The following is a 23,054-nucleotide window of genomic DNA, read 5'->3' as shown; positions in this document are numbered from 1 at the left end:
TGTGTGATTAGAGACCTTGGGACCCTGGTGGACAGTAGTCTGTCCTTTGATAATCACATCGCCACAGTAGTCAGGAAGTCCTTCTACATGGCACACCTCATCACAAAAGGGTTCTCATCCAGGAAAAAAGAGGTCATTGTTCCCCCTCTAGTCGACACTCATCAGACCCATTATAGAGTAAAACGCCGCTTTTGGAATGTACCTCACAAGACATCAGCAGCTGGAAAGGCAACAGAAGTACCACACAAAGAGGATTACTGGCCTCAAACAGATGCCCTACACTGACCGTCTGAAAAAACTCAAGCTTTACTCTGTAGCATATCGCCTACTCTGAGGTGATCGCTGCCTAACATATAAAGCTATCTCAAACCCAGAGCTGTTGGACATGCTACACCTAAAGAAATCCCAATCCCTCCGACCTACATGCTCTAGGGACCTAAACCTTATCACCACAATAAACAGGACATGCTGGAGGGATAGATTCCTGTCCCAGAGACTTCCTATATTCTGGAACAAGCTACCCATCTATGTCAAGCAAAGTTCCTCATTAGCACTCTTCAAGAAAAATCTTGATGAGTGAATGGGAAATAGGAAATACACCACGAGGATCACTTCTGTGGCTCTGCTCGACAGTGGCACAGGAAAATAACTTTCTTGGGTGGCGTAAGCCAGGGAACCTTGTTGACTAGGCTTAATTAGGCACTTGGGCCAATAGCTCAGTACCTACCTATGAAATACTTCTTCATGCAGCTGATTCCTGCCCTTATCTTAAAGGCATACTACTTTGTTAGGATCAACAGCCAGTACTATGCTGCATACTTAGCAGTTACCTGAATAACTTCTGCCTCAAATGTTCCATCTTCTGAAACCGCTTCCCCCAATTATGTTCTTGAATGAGCAGTTCTCTGGATAGTTCTCTGTTTTTAAGACCACCCCTTCAGCTTAGCCAAAAGGTGGGAATGGTCAGCTGTCTCAAAAGCTCTTTTCAAGTCCCCAAAAAATAGTTGCAGTTAAAAATCCCTTTTCCATATTGGACTAGGTAGTTTCCAGTACACTTTGTACAGCTGTAAGAATGCTGAACCCATATTTTGAATCCATAGTGGAACCACATCAGCAAACCATATTTCTAAATGTATGGTCATGATCCCTACATTGGACATCAGCCTGAAGTCCTCAACAGTCGGAAGATAAGAGAGCTTAGGGCAAGGGAATAAGAGTCACATGTTTCAGGTGGGGGTTGGGTGATATCGGCTGGTTGGTATAGCCATTTTCAGACATTTAGGCTTTACCTAGTAGCTTGACTGCTAGCATTTATAGGGAAAGGGCTAATAGTTGTGGTAGCTTCTTGTATGAGATGGTATTTTGGCTACTTATAAGGTTGCTGCTTTCAGAAATTTGGGATGCGGCTAGTACCTTGACTGATAGCAGTTGTCCTGAAATCCATTTAGCTTTATCACTATCTTGGTGGTGACCCCTTTAAGGTGAAATATTGGCTGCATCTATTATAGTGTGGAGGGATTGAGGGTGTTGTGGGATTCATTTTTTACCAACAGTTTTTGGATAGAACCTGCTAGGTTCAGGTATGTACTGTTACCATTCTGTTCTTGTTAAATGTGGTTGCATAAAATTACTGCCAGTGCCATGCTTAAGATGACCAGCATAGAGGCTAGAGTTGGGGCTTCTGAATGTCCAGTTTGGCCCACATCCTTCAATTTGTTTGATGGACTTCCAAAATCTACTTGCATTTCACACAAAACAGATGTGTCCGTTCCTGTGGTAGATGGCCTTTGCTGCTTCGGTTTGCCAGTCTGTACTTCAGTCTTAATCTAAAATATTCATGACAATGAACTGTCCCCTGCAAATATTTTTACACACGCTGCCCTTTCCTTTTCTCGGAGTTGGCTGTTTAGAGAGCTAATGAGGTAAGGACATTTGTACCCCTTAAATCCCCTTGGCTCTAAGTGAAACTATCCTTTCCTTGATATATTTAAGGGTTTTAAAATATTTCAAAGGTAATAATTTATTTTATCCTGGACTTGAGCTATTTTCCAGTTAATGATGTCAGTCTCTGTAAAATGAGCACTGTCCAGTTCAGATGAGCTTGTTCTACCCTTTACACATACTAGTTTATTTTTTGTTTTCTTAAATGATCATGATGAGGTAAAAGGGCAATGGCTAATAAGTGAATTAGGAGGCAGCATACTTAAACATGTGGCTGGCATGTTTCAGCTAACGACATCCAAAAGAGGATAATTGTGGAGCTTTCTTTGGTTTTTGGATGCCTCTGTCAGCTGTGTGGTGTCCTGAACAAACAGCAGTAATTTTTATTCAGCTGCTCATTGCCAGGGCCTAGTTAGTCAAGGTTAAAGTCTGTTAGGAGTATGACCCTGTGGCGCCCCTCATCTAGGTCATTAATCAAGAAAGCTTAGTCCTCACCACTGACACCAGTGAGGGATGTTTACTTGGAAGAAAAAATAGATGCACATTATTTTTCCAGATGCAGTCCTCTGCACCAAGCAAATTTCCCTTAAGAGCACACAGAGAACACACACAGTCCTGGTACTGGGTTTCTCTCTCACTCTCTCCATGCCCCAAATAAGACTCCCCACTGACACAGCTGTAAAGTCGAGTCCTCAGCCAAGTCTTCCACCACCCTCTCTGTGAAACCAGTGATCTGTGTCCCTGCTCCAAGTAGCTGACACACACACACACACACACACACACACACACACACACACACACACACACACACACACACACACCTGGGAAAGTCTAGCATAGATTTACTAGCTATGCCCCCTTCTGCCCAGACCATAAGGTAGTTACAATACTACCAGATCTTCCAAACCAGGTACTGTAAGGCTCTTACAAGGGTACCCAGTTATACCGAGTGAAATTAATATTAATACAAAAGATAGTCTTTGGCCAGTGTAGCAAGGCTTTCAGGAGTGACCCACAGAGTCACCAAATAGGAGTACTCTCAAAGGTTAAAATATCCTCTAAAGGACCAGCCACAATGAAAAGTTTAAATGTATTTAATAAATAATAAAAGAACATGAAAATGTGGAATGTCTATTTACAGTAAATACCAGCATTTCAGTCATAGGAAATATTAAAATAACTCCAATGAAATAAAGAAAAACAGTACTTAACTAATCACACTATAGTTTCCCGACTGATCTAAAGAATTACTATTCCCTGGTCACTTACTAGAGAAACAAAAGAGAAAAAAAGAGCACAGTGACGTTTGACCTTTTATTAAAATGATGATCAGCAAAGCTTTCAGGTTTCCCATTCCTCAGTGCTTACAAACTATAAACATTTCATTTCATTTAAATAGAGAATAACTAGAAGTCATATGGTACAGCCAACAATAGAACAACACAACTAATTAACTTCAATTAATATCAATTAGTAGCACTAATATACACATGCACACATACACACCAAACTACATAAGAATACATTCAGATATACATCTAAACGAGAACCTTCATCAATATTAATGCGCATTAATATTCATGAAGGTTCTCATTTAGATGTATATTTGAATGTATTCTGATGTAGTTTGGTGTGTGTGTGTGTGTGTGTGTGTGTGTAATTTTTTTTAAGAGAGGTGCTACTAATTGTTATTAATTTAAGTTGATTAGTTGTGTTGTTCTATTGGTTGACTGTACCATATGACTTTAGTTATTCTCTATTTAAGTGAAATGAAATGTTTTTAGTTTGTAAGCACTAAGGAAGGGAAAACCCAAAAGCTTTGCTGATCATCGTTTTAATAAAAGGTCGAACGTCACAGTTTTCTTTTTTCTCTTTTGTTTGTGTTGGATTTTACAGAAGCACAGTTTACAGCAGTGGTATTTGTTTTTGCACTTACTATAGAAAGGCAAGATGAAATAGGTGAGGGATCTTCCTTCTTTGTCAGGTTCCAAAAAACAGAGTGCAGTGAGCCTTCAGTCTCATCTAGTATTAAACATCACTTTTGTCCTAGATTACAGAATGACATCACATACATCTGGTCATCTGACTTTTGGTTCCCGTGCTACCTTCAGTGCTAGAAGCTGCCATGATTTAGCACAGAAGTGTCAATAATACACACACACAGAGTTTTTCTTAGATCTGTTGCAGCTTCTGGAAGTCATAAAACAATTTCAAACTTCTACCCTTCCAGAGTAGCAATTAGCTCACTGCAGAGACACAGAAAGCTTCCTAGTGCAGACTTTTTGTCTCTGGCTACATTGAGAACTGCAAGATATAATCTTTATGGGCTAAGCCCAGTAATTTAATTTTACAACATTTTTCAAAGTTAGATGCAACTGGACTGTGATTAACTTCTTCTCTTCTAGTATTTTTTTGTTACAATATATTCATTTCAACAGTTACAATGCATACATTTAATCAGTTACTACATGCATGTATAGTTGTTTTTTTCTGTGCAGTAGGATCCACTGTTGATGCATTTTCAGCACAAGCAAACCTCACAAATACATTTTCAGCACAAGCATCTGTACAAATCAGTTTGATATACAAATAACATATAATTCTTTACAAAATTCCAGCTAGCTGTGCTGGCCTATGTTGCATATCCGCTGCTCCCCTCCTGCTGACATAGCTGGCAGTACCTCAAATTGTCACAATCCTGTTGACAATTTACAGTCATAAGTTAAAGAAGGTGGGTCCATTGCTCATCCCTTGGATGCTGCACTTCAGAAGAGAGCTGAGCTGTGTGCTGCACATCCATACTTTGTTAAAACTGTATTACTTTAGTTTATCTCTAGTACAAACTAATATAGCATTTACAGATACCTGTTTAGCGATCTGTTGAAGTTCTGCAGAAAGTTACACTCATAGTCAGCTGTGGTGTTCCATTTTTTTATTCAGTGCACATTTTCATGTATACAGGTAATAAATGAAAGTGTTTGTGTGTGTGTGTGTGTGTGTGTGTGTGTGTGTGTGTGTGTGTGCGCGTTTATATATTGTATACATGCATATGTTTGCATAGATGTATGTAAATCTATGGTGCTAGCAGTGTAATATACATTTTTGTTGTTAAAGATTCTGTTGATAGCTTAGAGTAAATAAAAAGGTGCACCGTATCATCTTCCTGTCATACTGCCTGCAGTTTCTCACAGCTCCCATATATCATTTCTATTCTACCTATGCACTGTCATGTAGTCATCATCTCTTTTTTTTCCTTGTTTTCCAGTACTTTATGAAAAATATACATTTGCATCTGTTAATTGATATGGAGTGTAATCCCATTCCTGTAGTAATTTACATTTTATTCAGAAGTTATGTAGATATATATTTATATCTTTTGTTCAGCCGCTCATAATGTTATAGGTCTTTAATTGCCTGTCAGAGAAGAAAAACTAAAATGTATTCTGTTCGCATTTTGCAGGTTTGGTATGTATCATTAGCACTTTCAAAAGACCTCACTCTCCTGTGGATCAAACAAATTAAGGATATTTTGTGGCTATGTTGTTCATATCTCAAACAATTAAAGGTAGGTTAAATTACAGTATATTGCATAGATGAATTGTTACACTTGTTTTTTTTCTGTATTTAAGAAAACATAGCAGTTAACATGAGAGCAGCATTTGAATTACAGACATACTACTTGGTGTGACACAGTATGTCCATGTTTCTTGTTCATTATCAAATGAAAATGTATCATCTATTCATGTACAAGTTTAATATATTTATAACAGTGTGTGATTTTTTTTCACATGCTTCTTAGAAAGGGAAGTCAAAATCAAAAACAAAGTCCTCCCTTCACTGTAGTTAACCTTACTGCATTTTTTTTTGTCTGACTATAGTAGCATCTAGAAATATTTTTTGTCAACATGCTGTTTAGTGCCTTCCTCTTCCTCCATTTGCACTTTTTCCTTCCCACTGGTCATGGAGATTCCCACGATTATTTTATTTTTTCTTAGTGTTATTTCAGAAAAGGATTTGCCTCAACTTGCATCACATAGGCTAGGTACAACACTTCCTGTAGCTTATACTGTTATTCATTCCCTACAGTTTTATATCCTGTATGTGTGTAGTGCTGTAGTCAGTAAAATGCTGTAGCACGCAAATGGCTAGAGTGAAGCTGCTTTCCAAAACAATTAGTTGTTGGACAAATATGTGTGAAGAACTGGGATGAGTTCTACTTCAACACTTCATAAACCGTCTAGTACATTGTCTCTTTTTGGTGTAAAAGTGAAGTTTATATAAATATAACTACAAAAAAAGGACAGCATAAAATACAGCAGCTAGCTTTCATCTGTTTTACCACGTCTTTGAAATGTCTGTCACAGATGAATGTGCAGAGGCTCTAGATTTGCTGGCAGCTTTAAAACTTAACTCGTTAATGCTAACGGAGATTATCATGCTGGTGATGTTAGTCACACCTGTAGTGTTAAGTTGTGGAGGCTGCCTTGTTCCATTCAAGTCAGCAGCACTTGAAAATCAGACTATACACAACAGTTCTGTTTTACTGTAGCTTAAACATAGTATTGAATCTGTGGCATTCATCTCCACAGTTAAGTACATTAAGTGTGAAACAAGAACTTCAGATGGAGAACAAATACAAAAATGCTGCTTTTCTTGTTCAGCTGTAGTGATTTTCCAACATTTAATTTCTATGCGCCTCTCTAGAGAGTGGTGATCCAGCCTGCTGTGACAGTAGCAGCTTATGCTCAGCACAAATTGTGGTAGTTCAGTGAAAATAGAAAACTGTTTTTAGAGGCAATCTAAGAAGCCATTCATAGCACTGCTACTGCATAGATTACTTGAGAAACATTTTGGAATGTAAGTAATTTAAGATGCAGTGAAAAGCTCTTCCCCAGCCAGACAGCTTAGAGGTGAAGGCACAAAATTGCCAACTGGTAGACGTGTGTTTGAAACCTGTTTGGGGCACAGCTGGGCAGCAGCAGTATCTGCGCAGAAGAAAGGCTTGGTAATCTGCTTGCATAATATGCCACATGAACTCTATGCAGCCTACCCATAGAGTCACCATGAATGAGTCAATTTCACCTGGAGGGCATCTACCTATTTTTTTTTTTTTTTTTTTAAGAAACCTTAAAGTATTTCTGATGCCTTAGCATAGCACAGAATATCAAGATGTGATGAAAAAGGTAACACACATTTACATTCAGGGTCATATTTTCCTTTAATACTATACAAGTGGATTCATCTCAGGCTGCAGCTGCTCTTTGTTTTTAGTGACTAAACTCTGTTTTTTAAATATGAAGTCATCTGGGGACTTGCTTTATATTAGACTGTGGTGTGTCTTTTTCATTGCCTTTTTGATTTTAAAGTTTAGTTTTTGACAAAAATAAGCTGAAGGCATCCATCATGTGTGTAAAATTATCATCACAGGCACTGTCGTGTTTTCAGTCACAAAGATTTACAGAAAAATGTTAGAGCCTGAATGGCTGAAAGCAAATTTCATTTGGTTCATTGTTCAGCAACTGTGGCATAATTGGAATTCTCTTCCTTATAAAGAAGTGAAGTTGACTAAAATGTACTATTTCAGTGAGCTCCATATTACTACTGCCTGAGACAGTTGCATTTTACAGGAGTAGTACTGGAGAAATTGAGAACACTGCTCTTGGTATCTGATGGCTGTTTTGTGTTACATAAATTGTTGAAGTGTTGGTATAAGTATTCAAATTCACATTTCCTATCAGACTGTAACTAAGTGGTCATTCAATTCAGCAAGTGTTGACTGGGCTTAGAGTGCAAGGTGAGGCATTGTAGGCAACAACTCCCTTCATGCAAAGCATTGATGGAGAGAAATGCTTAGTAGATTGAATCAAGTATTACAGAGGGCAGCAGCCCTTTTTTGATCATTTTAATGAGTTGAAAGTGTATGTCTTGTGAAGTAGTGTTGCAATCACAAAGTCATGTCAGAGTTAGCTTTGGGAAAGAAATGTGTGTATTCCGTGTCTGATGGAGACTGATAAATAGGATAACTTTCCTTCTTAAGCATCTGGATGTTGTGGATACTGTCATAGTAGTGAGAATTTTCTGAATACCTGTTCAATATCACTTTGCTTTACTTAGAAATTTATGTTTACATTTGTTTTGTTTGGTGACTTTAGAGAAAGCACACCCTACTGTCTTTCATGGGTGAATTGTATCTGTTTTTCTGTGCAAGTCTTGCATTATAAGATTGAAGCTCAAAAGTTATGATGCTGTAAGCTCATGCATTATAGCTCAGAGTACACCACATGCTTTCATTGCTCTTGCAAGACTAAAAACTGCTTATGCAAATAAGGTATGGATTTTTAAAAAAATATCTGCGGTGCAGGACATTGGATTATGAAGACTGAATGAGGCATAACAGATGAGTTTGCTTGTGGCTCTTGGGGTGGTTAAGCTCATTTTGTGTTTTGTGAGTAGTTTTATGCACACACAGACACGCGTGCATATATTCACATGTATACGTTGTGATGCTCCTGCACTGGCCCAGTAATCAAAAAGCCTCAGTCCTCACCACTGGCAACAGTAGGGGACGTACACAACGGGAGATGACATACACACACACAGTAAAGTGCAATTCCCCTTAAGAGCACACAGAGATCACAGTCAGTCTGGGGCTGGTTTCTCCAGATCCCCAATAAGACTCCCCACTGGCACAGCTATAGGGTTAAGATCTCAGCTGAGGGGCCAAGCCAAGACCTCCGGCACCCTCTCTGTCCAACCAGTGCCTCGTGTCCTTGCCCAAGTAGCTGAGACACAGACACACACTTTGAGATTTGATTTGTATACAAACACACACACACACACACACACACACACACACATCCCCCTGGGGAAGGCTGACACATTTAGTAGGTATGCCCCCTTCTACCCACACTACAAGGTAGTTCCAGCTGCCATTGGCCAACTCTTAATCAGCTACTTAAGGCCCTTAACAAAGGGTGCCCAATCCTACTGTGTAATGTCACTAATAATCCAAATGGTATTTTGACCAAAACTTGCAAGGCTATTTAGAAGTGGCCTGTGCAGTGTCACCAAATATATATGGAAGTACTCGAAGAGCTTAATTATATCTCACAAATATTAGCCACAAAGACAGGTTTAAATATTTTTAATAATAAACGAACATGATAATACTCAGTCAATCAACGCAGTAACTTCAGAGTTCAAAATCACAGGAAGTATTTAAAACAATATTGCAGGACAGTCACAAATAAAACATCTAAACTAATCTTTACTGTATTCCTAACTATATCTAAAAGGGTTACTATGCCCTAAAAACTTACTTGCAGAGCAAGGCAAGTGCAGATGATGATGAGTGGATGTTCTTGCTAGGTCCAAGCCAAAATTCAAAATGCACAGTCTCTCTCTGAGAGAGTTCTCAAATTAATATCAAATATTACTGCTGGGTTAGCTTGGATGACATCACTTTTTGTCACCTGTCTTCAGTTCCCAGGCTAAATCTCCAGTGTCCAGCATTTAACATCTCTGTGTGAAAAATACATAGCCTTCACATGTTTGCTGTTGCTAGAAGACATAAAACAATAAAACACTTGCAATACAATGCAGAAGACATCCTAGTTCTAGACATTCTGTCTCCTTGCTGCATTGAAACCAACTTTTATAACACAGTTGTAAAGCAGTCTAATTTCAACTTATTTTCTTGAAGTTTTGCAAGTTAACTCTGTATGTTCCAGTTTCTACTGTTAAAACCTACATTTACACAAGTATATAGTTTATATACATTTCTGTTCTTTTCCAGTAGGGTACACTGTGGACACATCCTTGAAGCTCAGTACTGTACAAACCCTGTTCAACATACACTTGTGTACCAGTTGTTTAATATGCACATAACATATAGTTCTAATACATTTGGTAACACAATCAATTGCATAATGCTAGTATTCACAAATGACATATAACTATTTACAAAATTCCAGATAGCTGGGCTGGCAGTGTCTCCTTTTGTTATATTTCTATGTAAATCATGTTAATATTCTCAAATGACATATAATTATTTACAGAATTCCAGCTAGCTGGGCTGGCAGTATTTCCCTTGTGTCACATACGTATATGCATATATTATGCAAAGGTATATTTATGTATTTTATGTACATATTCGTATATATGCAGTAACATGGCATTGAAAAATGTGGTAATGTGTCTTTAAAAGACATCTTTTACTGTATATTATGGGACCATACCTGCAATTTGCTAGGCAACACTGTACTAATAATAAGATGCTAATTGATTGATTATTGCTATATAAAATGGGGTGGACTGCTACAGCTCATTCACGAAGTCTGCTCGTCATCAGAGAAATAGCAAAGAGGAAGACCCTGGAGGTGTGAAAATTCCACCCTGTTAGAGGCAAGATGTGGAATTATATCAAATCAAATAATTTTGGTACATAAGTACAGTTGAGGCTAGAATGAGGCCTGCACCCACATGTTTTTAAATGCAGCCTGCTTGTTGGAAGGGAACAAATGAAGAGGTACTGAGAAAAGTATTGTTGGATGTAATTCTGAGAAACCCTTGTGTGTCTTACAATTTGAATGAAAACAAAAAGGTTTTGTGTGTGTGTGTGTATGTATATGTATATCTATATATATATATATATATATATATATATATATGTGTGTATATATTTGTGCTTCAGGTGTTTCCTTTGATCTTATACTGGTAAAGAATGAGGCTGGCTAGAGAATTGCAGTTTTTCATACCCTCACAGTACCTCTGTTGTCAAATGCAGACCATATTTTGGGTGACTAATTTCCTAAAGTTCAGTTAATTGTTATGTTCCTTGCACATTTTTCTGGTGAACCCAGCCATGACGGAATTACTGTACAGACTTATGGAGTCATATATGGGACCAAACAAAAGCTGATGCAGCTGCAGCAGCAGCTAGTTTTGTTGTTCAAAGTAGCTGCCAATACCATGTCTGTGTCAACTGTGAACAAACTAACCAGCGAGTATGATCTGGAATCCAACTTAGTGGCTTTGCGATCTCCCCCACAGAGAACTGATGTTGTACCAACTGGACAAAAAGCCAGTTATCCCAGTTGACAGGAAAGACACTGAAAGCATATATGGACCTAATTTCATGGGCTATGACCAACTTTGGCCAGGGCTGATATAACCTTCACAATTCAAGCCATCATATTTTATTACTGGACTTGACTTTCTGCAGTGATAAATCAATAAAGGCACACATGCATGATTTCAAACATACTTTAAAGCTTTGCTCTGAACCTGATAGCAACAGCAAAGGGAAAATCTTATTTTATGTTTTCAATAGATATGTTTAAAAGTATTTTACAGAGTAATACAAGGTGGACTCTTTCTTCCACTATCATAATCTGATTTTTTGCAATATATCTGCCAAAATCCATTTCCCATTAATCAAATGTAATTTGATCTTTCATTCTGAATAACATATATTACTTAAAATACATTCTTATTTACCTTTTTTGCTAATTCCTTCTTCTTATAGTATACATTTATAACCATATTCATATCTATACTGTTTTTCATTAATATTATCCAGTTTTTTCTTCACACCACTTTTTCCAGAGTTTCACAACCCTTTTACTTAAAAACATGCACTGTTGTCTCTTCCTCCCCCAAAATAAACACACACTTTCAACTTTCTTTTTATACGTTATATTCCCCTTTACTGGTAGTTTATTTATTACCTGTCTGCATAAGAAATCCTGACACTCTGCTTTCTTGGTACACCACTTTTTCCTTACCTTAATGGCTTTAATCACTTCTTCTTGTAAATTTCCCATGGATTTATATAATATTGTTTTATATCATTGTTGTACACATCTTTCTGCATTTCTCTATATTGTTTTTAATTTCCATATTAATATGTTTTCCTGATAATTTTTAATTTCTTCATATTTATATTCTTTTTCTTTCTTTCTTCTCATTTTCCCAAAATGTTCATGCTTGTATTTAAACATTCCCATTAATACTATTACCCACTTTGATACTCTACAAGTTTAAAGAAATGGAATAAACAACAGGATTTAGTAATCCCAGTCTCTACATATTCACTCATATGCAAAACACCTCTTTGAACTCTATATGAAAGAAAATACAGATTGCACAATTTCCTTTTGATATTTTTCTGGAATCTTTTAAACATTTGAAATATATGCTATTATGCCTCATTAATACCAACTTACCAAGTAAGCCTTTTTCCTGAATGCTAATCTACATGTCGTCCACAGGAGACCTATTTCTTTTATCAAACTCTCCCATTGCATCATAACTGCATAATTTTTCCAAATTTTATTCCAACCAAAAACACTTAATTCAGTTTCCACCACATTACCCACCCCCTTTTTTCTTTGTTCAAGGTTATTCCCATTTTGTTTAAATATCCATTCAGGCAAACCAATACTTCCCTCATCTATATTTTCTTTTTAACAACTGAAACTATATCATCTGCATATGTCAAAACTACTAGTAGGCACCACCTCCTTTTGCATCACATATCTACTATCTATCATTTTATAAACTACTTCACTCACAATTGCATTCATCACCACTGCAAACAATATTCCACTCATGAGGCATCCTTGTGTTATACCATACTTCATGCATATTTCTTTACTTAGCCACCCATTCGCTAACACTCTATTATTCTGATATGCTGGCGTATACACACACACACACACACACACACACACACACACACACACACACACACACACAACTAATTCTGTTACCTATTGCATACTTCTCCATAACATCCTACAAAACATTATGTCCTACTATATCAAATGCCTTGGTAATATCAACTGCCATAACTGTCATATCCTCCCTTTTACTTATAACATTATCTACAATTTATGTTCCTTTTTATACCATACATATTTTCTTCCATAATTAATCTTTTCCTTCCTTCTATTCTCCTCTGTATTATTCCCAGGAAAGTATTATAATCTGTGTTACTTAGTGTGATGGGCCTCCTTTTTTATTTAATTCTTCTATATAAATTTTAATACCCTACTTCATAAGTCTTCATAATCAAACCCTTTCTTCAGCTATTCATTCAGTACATTTACAATGTACTCTCTTTGTTGGTCCATTAATTTCTTGTGTATTCCATATCTTATACCATATGGGCCTGATACTGAATCAACATTTACTTTCCTAAGTACTTCATCCAATTCAGTAGTAGTGATTTCTTTTTCATATGCTTCCTTAACTTGTTCTGGAAATGTCTTTAATTTTCATTCTTTCCTGTTTTCCATCCGTTTACTGTTATACATATTTTCCACATGGCGTAGTACAAATACTTGTTATTGGTTCTTAGTTCATTTTATCTCTCTTTACATTTTTCATTTCTGTTGTTATACTACTATCCTTCTTTTACTGTTTTACCCAGATATGCAGATCCCTCCTCCCTTCTTCTTCGTAAATAATATCGGTGCCAAAACAGTAATGCCTTAATTTTTTTCTCAGTTTCTTTTATATATTTCTTCTTCTATTTTATAATGCTGTCTTGTATTATTCTCTAAATGTTTCCATTCTTCACTTTCTCTTCCTTTCTTACATCATCCTGTCACAAGAAACTAAACACTTTATATTTTTTATTTTAAGTTCAATTTACCACTCGGACCTGTTTTTATTGAAGTCTTTCATGGTTATATAATCCTTGCATAACTGCAATACTTCCCACTCTCCAGTTTCATCCCATAATTTATTTTTCTTACCTTTCCTATTTTAATATCCTTCCTTTTCTTCCATTGCCTCTGTCCATATTGCTAAATGGTCTGAAAATCCTGTCAAACTATATCACAGTCTGATACCCCAAAGCCTTCTGATAATACAAAATAATCAATTTTAGATCTAAATTTCCCCCTTCTACAAGTCCATTGGCATCTGTTCCACATAGCTAATTTACCTTCTTTTATCACTTCCTGTGTTTTTACAGCTTTTCTTTTTATATCTTTCCCTTAAATCACAATGAATGTTTCCATGCAGTTGTAATTTTTATGTTAACTACCACATAGTCTAATATTTGTTAAAGCAGATTCTCTTTCCTTTGCTGGTTATGTATGCATGTAATGCTATAATTCTATAAACATGCTGTCACCAGCTCACATCCACAACAAGAAAAATCCATTACACTGGCTGAACAGGAATAACCTGGAGAACACCAATATTAGCAAAAACCAAGCTTTAATTTGTTTTTGAACAGGAAATCACTTTTATCCTGGGGATGTTTTTAGAGAGGGGCTATCGTTCTGAATTATTGAATACATTGGCCATAGAAGTTAAAGGACGTAGATTCTATGATTTTCCACCTGTTTTGTTGTATGGTTTTACAGCTAAGAACCCTACTCCTTCTCATAGAATACAAAATGAATTTAATATTAATAAGAAAAACTATGATACATTTTGTATCCTAGACATGTCTATAGATAGAAACAGTATTACTTCTGTTATACATAAGAATTGGAATATTCTAAAAGGGAATTCTGAGTTGATTAAGGTTATTGGAGATAGACCTATGTTTATTTATAAAAATACCTATTGTTTGAAAAAATGTCTGCAGACTGACTCTTACTAAAACTAGTACTGTTATTAGTGGATGAAATAAGGGAATGTTTAATTGTGGCTTTTGTAGTTCTTGTATGTTCATTTTGGAAGGGCCTTATGTTGAATTGTTACATTTGAATCGGACCATTCCTATTGATGGTGTTTATAATTGTAACAGATGGGGGATAGTATATATTTCTGTTTGTTCATTCTGCTATGAGTTCTGTGTATGTATAACTACAAGATGTTTAAGTAAAATAATTAAAGAACTTTATTATTGCATTAAAACAAAAAAATAGTGCGCTGTTTAAACACTAAAATGTTTTAAGATACAAAACATTTTTGTTCTCTGTTTTGGAACAAGCATCTGAAAATATTGGGGGGGGTTATATGGCAGCTAAGACTAGGGGCTGATGAGCAGCCTGACATGAATGATTATATGAACATTGTGTTCTTTTAAAAGATAGAAGGTTAAACGTTTTAAAATGATTTTTAATATTTTCTATATGTATGTTTGTTTATTTTTGTTTATCCTTGTGAGTTTTGGTTCTTAACATATTAATTGATTTTTTTTAATTGAATTGTTGATTAATTACTAGGCTTGGTATATTATGTGTTGTATTTGTGATGTTAGTTCATTCTGATGAAGTCTCTCTGAGACTAAAGCAACATTAAAGTCCTGATTTCTGGTGAGAACCTATTCCGAGCAACAACTATCACCCCACTGTTGCCTGGAATAGGCTCCCACTAGAAATTAGCACCCTTACACATCCTTAATTTAAAACCGCCACCAAAGACCACTTTAAAAGTCATTGGTCCTGCCACTGCACTCTCCCTCCTTAAACATCCCCTACTTCTCATACCTTAATCTACTTTCTGCCCTTAACTCACTCTTCTCACTAACTCTCTCTGATCTTCCTTGACTACTCTTTCTGCTGTCTTTTAAAATTTATTAAGCAAATTGCCTCCGAGAAACATTGTATTGTAATTGTCTTGCCTTCATGCAACTACATTATGATAAAACTGGGTTTTTGTAACCATTTACCCCCAAAACTGTATTCATCTTAATGACATATGTCTTTTTATACATCTTGAAATAGTTATGCTATATTCCTGATTATTGACACTGTATAACATTGTATTGCTACTTAATGCCTTGTAATAACCCTGTAACATTGCTGTTTAATGCTAATTTATAATGAAAATTGTATAATATGTTGGAGATTTTCTCCCTGGGCCTCAGCTGAAAAAGGGCTCTTCACCTCAGTCGGACAATCCCGGTCAACAAATGTAAAATAAATAAATTAAAGCTTGGTTTTCACTAATATTGGTGTTCTCCTCCAGGTTATTCCTGTTCAGCCGGTGTGGTGGATTTTACTAGTTGTTTTTATTTTTTTGGCTACTCCATCCTTTGGGATTGTCACATCTACAGTAGTTAACTTTCCCTTCCTTACCAACATAACGTATAGTATTTTCACAGTTTTTTTTAAATACAACACAGCCACTCCAGAACAAATTTCACTTCCATGTTATATTTCCACCCCACATATTTTCTTTTTTGAAGTCGCATTTACCACACCATTTCAGTTCACATTTAGTGAAAGTACTCCAAAATTGTTGCTTTCCTTTTCTTTTTTTATGTTTTGGGAAATAATTTTGAATTTTAGTTTTCTTATTTTTACTGTTTTCCATATTGAATATTTTCCCTGAGTTTATGTATAAATAATCCTTGATCCTCAGAATCAGATTTTTCACTGGCTAGAAGTACAAAAAAATTATCATTGTCAGTCCCCTCTCCTGATCTCTCTTCCTGCTTGCAATTTCTCTCTTCTTTCCCCCTCCATATTTTTTTTATGCTCCTGTAGATTCTTCTTCACCCAGGTCTTCCTCTCCCCCAGGCTCTCGTTCTTCATCTTGGGTGTTTTCTTACATTTACAGTTATTTTTTTTCCTTATTTACCAGTTGTTTCTGACAGTCTATCCAAAAATGTCCCATTTTTATACAACCTGCATTCAGTCACACACCTTGTTGCTGTATGTCCTTTCTCCCAACACTGGATACATTGTATCCTGTCACAATCATTAATTCAGTGAGAAAAGTCCCAAAAAAAAGAAACATGATTTAGGCTCATCAGCATATCTTAATGTTTCTTTATGACCAGCCATACAAATTATACTTGACAAGTGTTTTGCCTTATTATTTCACATTTCAGATCAGCTTGCAACCTCCACCCACCATTCCATAACTTTCTCTCGTCTCTAACTTTCACAGTGGTGCCAACAGTGTAACACAAACCCTGCATGCATTTTTTAACATCTTCTTTACATACATACATACATACATACATACATACATACATGCATGCATACATATATTTCGAGCACAGACATTAATGCCCTTCTAGCTTGCCAGTATACCAAAACACTTGTTCCCATAGAAAGTGTCCAGGCCGTTCTTAAAAATATTTAAGCTAGTGCTTTAATGTAATTTGGTAGTCTGTTCCATGCATCAGCTTCTCTGTCAGAGAACCATTTAGTACACTTCTCTTTCCTATAGAATCTTTTTAATTTCTCCAAGTCTTTTGGGTTTCTAATACCATGACTGGAATGGACCCCATTCCTAAGTCAAAATATGATTAAAGTTCATGAAATTAGTATTGTTTCAATCTTTGATGTTAGCCAAAAGTGCTCTTCGAAGCACTTGCAGTATGCTCAATAATGACTCCTGCAATTCGTATGGAGTTGCATGGATTGGTAACCTATCTAAATGCGATAGTAGATTCTGTTTTGTAAGACCCACTGCTCCTACTACTGTTGAAACTGTCTGGGTATCATTCTTCCACATTGCTCTCATTTCTGCCTGCAGATCCTGATATTTTATGACGTTGTGTCTCTCTGTACAGAAGACACTGTAGTCACTGGGTGTGGCAATTTCGATGATCAATGCTACTCTGGTCTTCTTTTCTTGAACCACAATATCCATTTTTCTAGCATCTATTTTTTGAACTGTTGGTAATGGGTGGTCCCATGTGATGTAAACTTCATCATTTTCTATGATGCTTTGTGGCTCATGTTTCCAGTGTTTTTCAGCCATTCCAGTGTCATAATGTTTGCGCAATCCCCAGTGCAACAATCTTGCCACATTATTATGCCTTTCAGTGTACAGTCCTTCTTCTGCCATTAGTATGTCGCAACCTGTAACAAGGTGTGCAACTGTTTCCAATTCGGTTTTACAAGACCTGCATTTATCTGTTTCTCCCACATGTTCAATGGACTTTGTAAACCAACGTGTATGTAGCCCACTGTCTTGGGCTGCCAATGTTAAGCTTTCATCTCTTGGTTTGGATTCGCTTCTCCTTAACCATCCCTGCGTTCCTTCCTGATCAACATGAGGTTTTTCCAGAAGTTTTCTGTACTTGCGACTATATTTATGCTTTTTCCACATTTCTTGCCTTCTCATCTAGTCCTTCACCTTATATATTCTTTCTTTTTGTTTTTTGGCACATTCAGTTGCTGCCTAATTTTTATCCACTTCTGGTTTGATTTCCATTCCTCCTTGATGCCAATATGCTTCTGCTAAATTAAGCAGAGAAGTCATCTTAGATTTATTCTCCTCGTGTTTCAAAACTTTCATTACATTTGGGTCTTGTGAAGTCAGCAAAAATGTGTGGAGTCCCACAATTGCAGATCTATACATATAATCAATTTCAAGGAGGGCCATCCCTCCTTCAGAACATGGAATATATAATCTTGGTATGCACTGATTTTTATAAATCATTTGGTGAGCATGAAGCATCCTTCTTGTTTTCCTGTCTACTCTATCCAACACATTTTGGGGCCAGTCACTCACTCCAAAACTGTAATTTGGGACAGGAAGAGCAAATTGGTTTATAGCTTGAATTTTGTTCCTAGGTGTCAATGCTGTTTTCAGGATTAATTTAAGTCTTCTGAAATTTTCCTTACTAAGTTTTATTTGCAATTGTTCATGTTTCATTGTTGATCCTTAATCAATCTCCAAGTATTTATACACTCCCTCTTGCTCAAGTTCTTTTATGTCACATTCTTGTCCCAAGCTGATGTTTTCCTGATGTTGCAGTTTTCCTGCTTTAAAGGTTGCTTTTGCACATTTATCAAGACCAAATGACATTCTTATATCATCTGAAAAAGATTTGACCACTTGCAGTTGTGCTTTCAGTTCCTCACCTGATGAGCTATACAGTTTTAAATCATCGACAAAAAGAAGATGAGAAGTCTTTACACTTTGTTGTTTTCTAGGAGCCAATTTATAGCCATGGCCTAAGCAGAAGTAGAATCTTCTACATAGGTTGTCTGATGATTCTCTAGTAATTTTTAATAACCCCAAACATTCCCAGAGGTAGCTATTTCTAAATGTCCTATATACCTGAATAAGATCTCTTGGATATCAGTAAGAAACACTGTACAAGTTCAGATATTTTAGTCTTTCATAATAACTTAGTTTCACATCAATGGATGCCCTTGGTATATTTTCACTGTACTCTTTCTGGTTTACTCATGCTTGTTTTCGTATAGGGTTTCCATATTGTTATTCCATACTCGAGTGTGGGTCTTTTGTAATTAACAATGACTTCATCATTTTTGATTTCCTAGACTTTATAAATCTTTTTATACAACCTATAGTTCTATAACAATCATTAACCAATTGGTTGATATGATTAGAAAAAGTCATAGCTGGATCTACCCATATACTAAATATGGTACAAAATACCATATATACCAATATATATATATATATATATATATATATATATATATATATATATATACACACACACACACACACACACACACACACACACACACACATACAATATACCAAAATGGTATAAAATACATATATTAAATGAGTCAACAGATTCAGTCATTGTGTGTTGTATTAAATATTTACCTTTCAATTTATGTCTCCCAAATCTCATATGCTTAGTTTTTGATGTATTTATCAACATGTTATTCTCCTGTGCCCAAATGGTCAATTTAGTCAAGTTATTTTTGCAGAAATACCTTATCTGTAACACATGTAATCAGTTTAACCAATTTCAGGTCATCTGCATGTAGACTGTAGAACACCTCAGATGAAAAAGTTAGGTCTGAAAGATGCAATTTAAACAAGTAAGGGCCTAGGTCAGAAGAGTTGTGTGGGACACCCTGACTGTAACCAAGGATTTTACCTGTCCAGTTGCTGTATACTTGCCATGTCCTATTTGTAAGCCATGCAGCTATCCATCTTATCAAGACTACATCAGTACCTAGTTCTAATCTATTGATCAGTGTTTTGTGTATGACCCTGTCAAACACTGAAGTTAAATCTATATAAATTACATCTCAGCACAATTTTCATTCATATCTGTTATTATATTGTTATAGAACATCATGTTACAGGTGGTAATAGATCTGTTTTCAACATATGCATGCTGATATAGTTTCAAGTCCCAACCTATCCAGTTTTGACAATTAACTTATCCAATATTACCTTCTCTGTTATTTTTCCACAACATAAAAGTAGACTTAAGGGCCTATATGACTCTGGGTTTGTCCTACTCCCCATTTCCTTAAAGGCAGGTTTAGTAAGAGCATGTCTCCAGTCCTGAGGAATCTACCCATGTTTATATGACCTAGTGAATAATCAATATAATGGTACTGTAAGTTCTTGCTGAAGTGTTCTATACACTCCAATTGTTATATGTTCCAGGGTTATCTTTATTGTCACAGTTACACAGCCAGTAGTACTGGTGTTATCATTGAACACATAATGATCACAGGTCTCATAACTATTTTTAATCCCTATTATAACACCTCCACCTGTTTTTTTTGTTAGAATGTCTGTTATAGTAAAAACATTTATACCCTGGCAGAACTGGTTTCCAGACATTGTTCTTTAATCATGTTTCACAAACAATAGCAACATCAATCTTTTGGGAACATAGCAAATTTCCAATAAAAAAAAACTTTATTATTAATGCTCCCTCCCTCCTGTGTTTCTTGCAGTTCCGTCTCTTCCCTGTGCTTTGTTTGGATTCAGTTTGCTCAGTTCTTTTTCAATATAATCTAATTTGATTCCAGTATCTGAGGTTACATGGATGTCAGTAGGACAATTTATCACATCTTTTGTAGAGCCAAACTGTTTTGCATAAGATTTTGTAAATATATCTATAATCTGTTGTGTCTGAGAATACATTTTAGAATCTGCACACAGTGCATCAGTTTGTATGTGTTTACTCCTTCCACATCTTAAGCATCTATAAAAAGGTTTTCTATTATGCTCAATATCTTTATATAAATTTTCTTCAAAATTTTCTTGATATTGTCTCATCTAGCTTGTTTATTTCAGTTTTCAAAGTTGTAGTTCGACCTTTCTTCCATTTCTTATATTTTTGTCTCGCACCTTAATCAGATATCTTGTTCTTATGGAAATATATCCCCCTGACGTTGTATACCTGGATCAGTGATGGCGAACCTTTTAAGTTTGGCTTGTCATAAGCTCCTGGCACAAAATAATTCTGTGCACTTCACATGAGCAACGAATGCAAAAGCAGTGTCTTTGGTAACTCGGGTGTTGGTGATTGCCGACGTGTCACCCAAAACGTGGTGGTGTGTGTCACCTTTGACACGTGTGTCATAGGTTTGCCATCACTGGTCTAGATCCTGATGTTAAACATTTTTTTGTTTTATTGCATTCACTTTCTCTTTCAAAACTTTCCAGTTCCATATGCAGCTTTTCCACTGAACACGTCACTCCAGTTAGTTTTTTTACATAGTGACTGTTTTGCTTCTATATAATCTGTAATTAACCTTCTGTGCATTGGTTTAGATTTCAGTTTGGCAGAATTGTCTAGTAACAAATTAGCCTTTATAACATCATGATCACTGCACATTAATGGTGGTAAAACTTGACTTGAAGTAACAGTAATTTTTTTAGGAGCACAATGTCTACTATGTTCCATCACCTGGCAGTTTTTTTTACAATTTGAAGTAGCTGTCATTCCTAAATATACGTAGTGAATAATTTCCTTACTAATGTTGTTGAATCAATATTATTCCTGTCTGTTTCTGGTAAATTTGAGTCCCCAGCTAATATTATTCTTCGCTCCTGTGTTTCTTGCAAGAAATGTATGAATTCCTCTAGGTCATCTGCACTTGACTTTGGTGGTCTGTACATTCCAATTGTTGTTTGTTCCAGGGTTGTCTTTATTGTCACAGTTACACAGTCAGTAGTACTGGTGTTATCATTGAACACATAATAATCACAGGTCTCATAACTATCTTTTAATGCCTATCATAACATCTCCACCTGATTTTTTTGTTAGTGTCTGTTGCAATAAAAACATTTATACCCTGACAGAACTGGTTTCCAGGTATTGTTTTTAACCATGTTTCTCAAACAATAACAACATCAATCTTGTGGAAACGTAGCAAATTTTGCAGTGAAAAAGACTTTATTATTAATGCTGCTAGCATTAACAACCATCAGAGCTGCATCAAATGTTGCTATCTGTGAACTGTTGAATTTTCGACCTGGCAAAAATCCTGCCTAGTGTTTGTCAAATTTTGCAAAATATCTGCTGCAAAAATTCTCTTCCCTTATCTTGACAAATGCATGACATCCTGTCTGAACGTGTCCCCATTCACAACATCAACCCACCTTTCAATGACTTTCAAAACGTTGAGACAAAAATATTAAGTTTACAGTCACAAACTACTGGAACATCGTATTTCTTCTCCGGGAAAGTAACCACTTGGCCACCATGGTGAACTTTGCCCTTTCTCCACTGTAGTGCGATCTTGGAGTTGATATATTTAAATAGGGGTGGCAAAGTTCACCACTTCAGTGGGAGTAATTTGCTTCCATTTGTGATTTTATCACTGGTGGCCAAGTGGTTACTTTCCCATAGAGGAAATACAATGTTCCGAGAGTTTGTGATTGTAAACGTAGTTTTTTTCATCTAGATGTTTTGAAAGTCGATGAAAGGTGGGTCGACATTATAAAGGGGATCTGTCTTAACATGTGTGCCCAAAACTAGGCTTGGATGCTCTATACACTTCCATTTTTTTAAAACAGGACATTTTTTCCAGGTAGGTATTTACCCAAAAAATCTTTTCATTCATGGTGACCTGACTATCCTTTCTGTAGGTGATTTGTGAAAAATAAGTCCTAACTCCAGTACAAGCAATATTATCTAAGAGGGCTGTCAGTTCCCTACTAACAGTCAGGGAATCTTTCCAGATGAGATTATTTGTACCAACATGAATAAAAACAGATCTATACTTCCTTAGATTAAGGTGTTCCAAGGCTGTCTCACATCTTCTATTTTTGCTCCTGGCGAGCATAACACTGTTTGATGTTCTTTATCTTCTATGTAAATATAAGTATTAGTTCCTCTAATAATTGAATCTCCAATTACAAGAATATCTTTGCTGAGCAGCTCTGAAGAATCTTCAACTTTTAATACAGTAATGTCTGCTTTATCAGTTGTTACAAAGGCTAGA

The 23,054-nt window shown here is 36.1% G+C and overlaps 1 protein-coding gene across 2 annotated transcripts in view; it reads left to right on the top strand.

Annotated features, from left to right (window-relative positions):
• Window positions 1–23,054, top strand: part of UBE3B (ubiquitin protein ligase E3B) — a 2,006,489-nt gene that overhangs the window by 140,186 nt on the left and 1,843,249 nt on the right. For both annotated transcript variants that reach the window (XM_044068510.1, XM_044068511.1), the window contains exon 6: window positions 5,402–5,506. In XM_044068510.1, the coding sequence (XP_043924445.1) occupies window positions 5,402–5,506 (105 nt within the window). The remainder of the gene's footprint in view (window positions 1–5,401; window positions 5,507–23,054) is intronic.

Source organism: Protopterus annectens, chromosome 4.part0 (genome assembly GCF_019279795.1).
Source record: "Protopterus annectens isolate FY-2018-M chromosome 4.part0, PAN1.0, whole genome shotgun sequence".
Classification (NCBI taxonomy): domain Eukaryota; kingdom Metazoa; phylum Chordata; order Ceratodontiformes; family Protopteridae; genus Protopterus; species Protopterus annectens.
The sequence above is the reverse complement of the archived record's forward strand: the minus strand, read 5'-3'. Positions and strand labels throughout refer to the sequence as shown.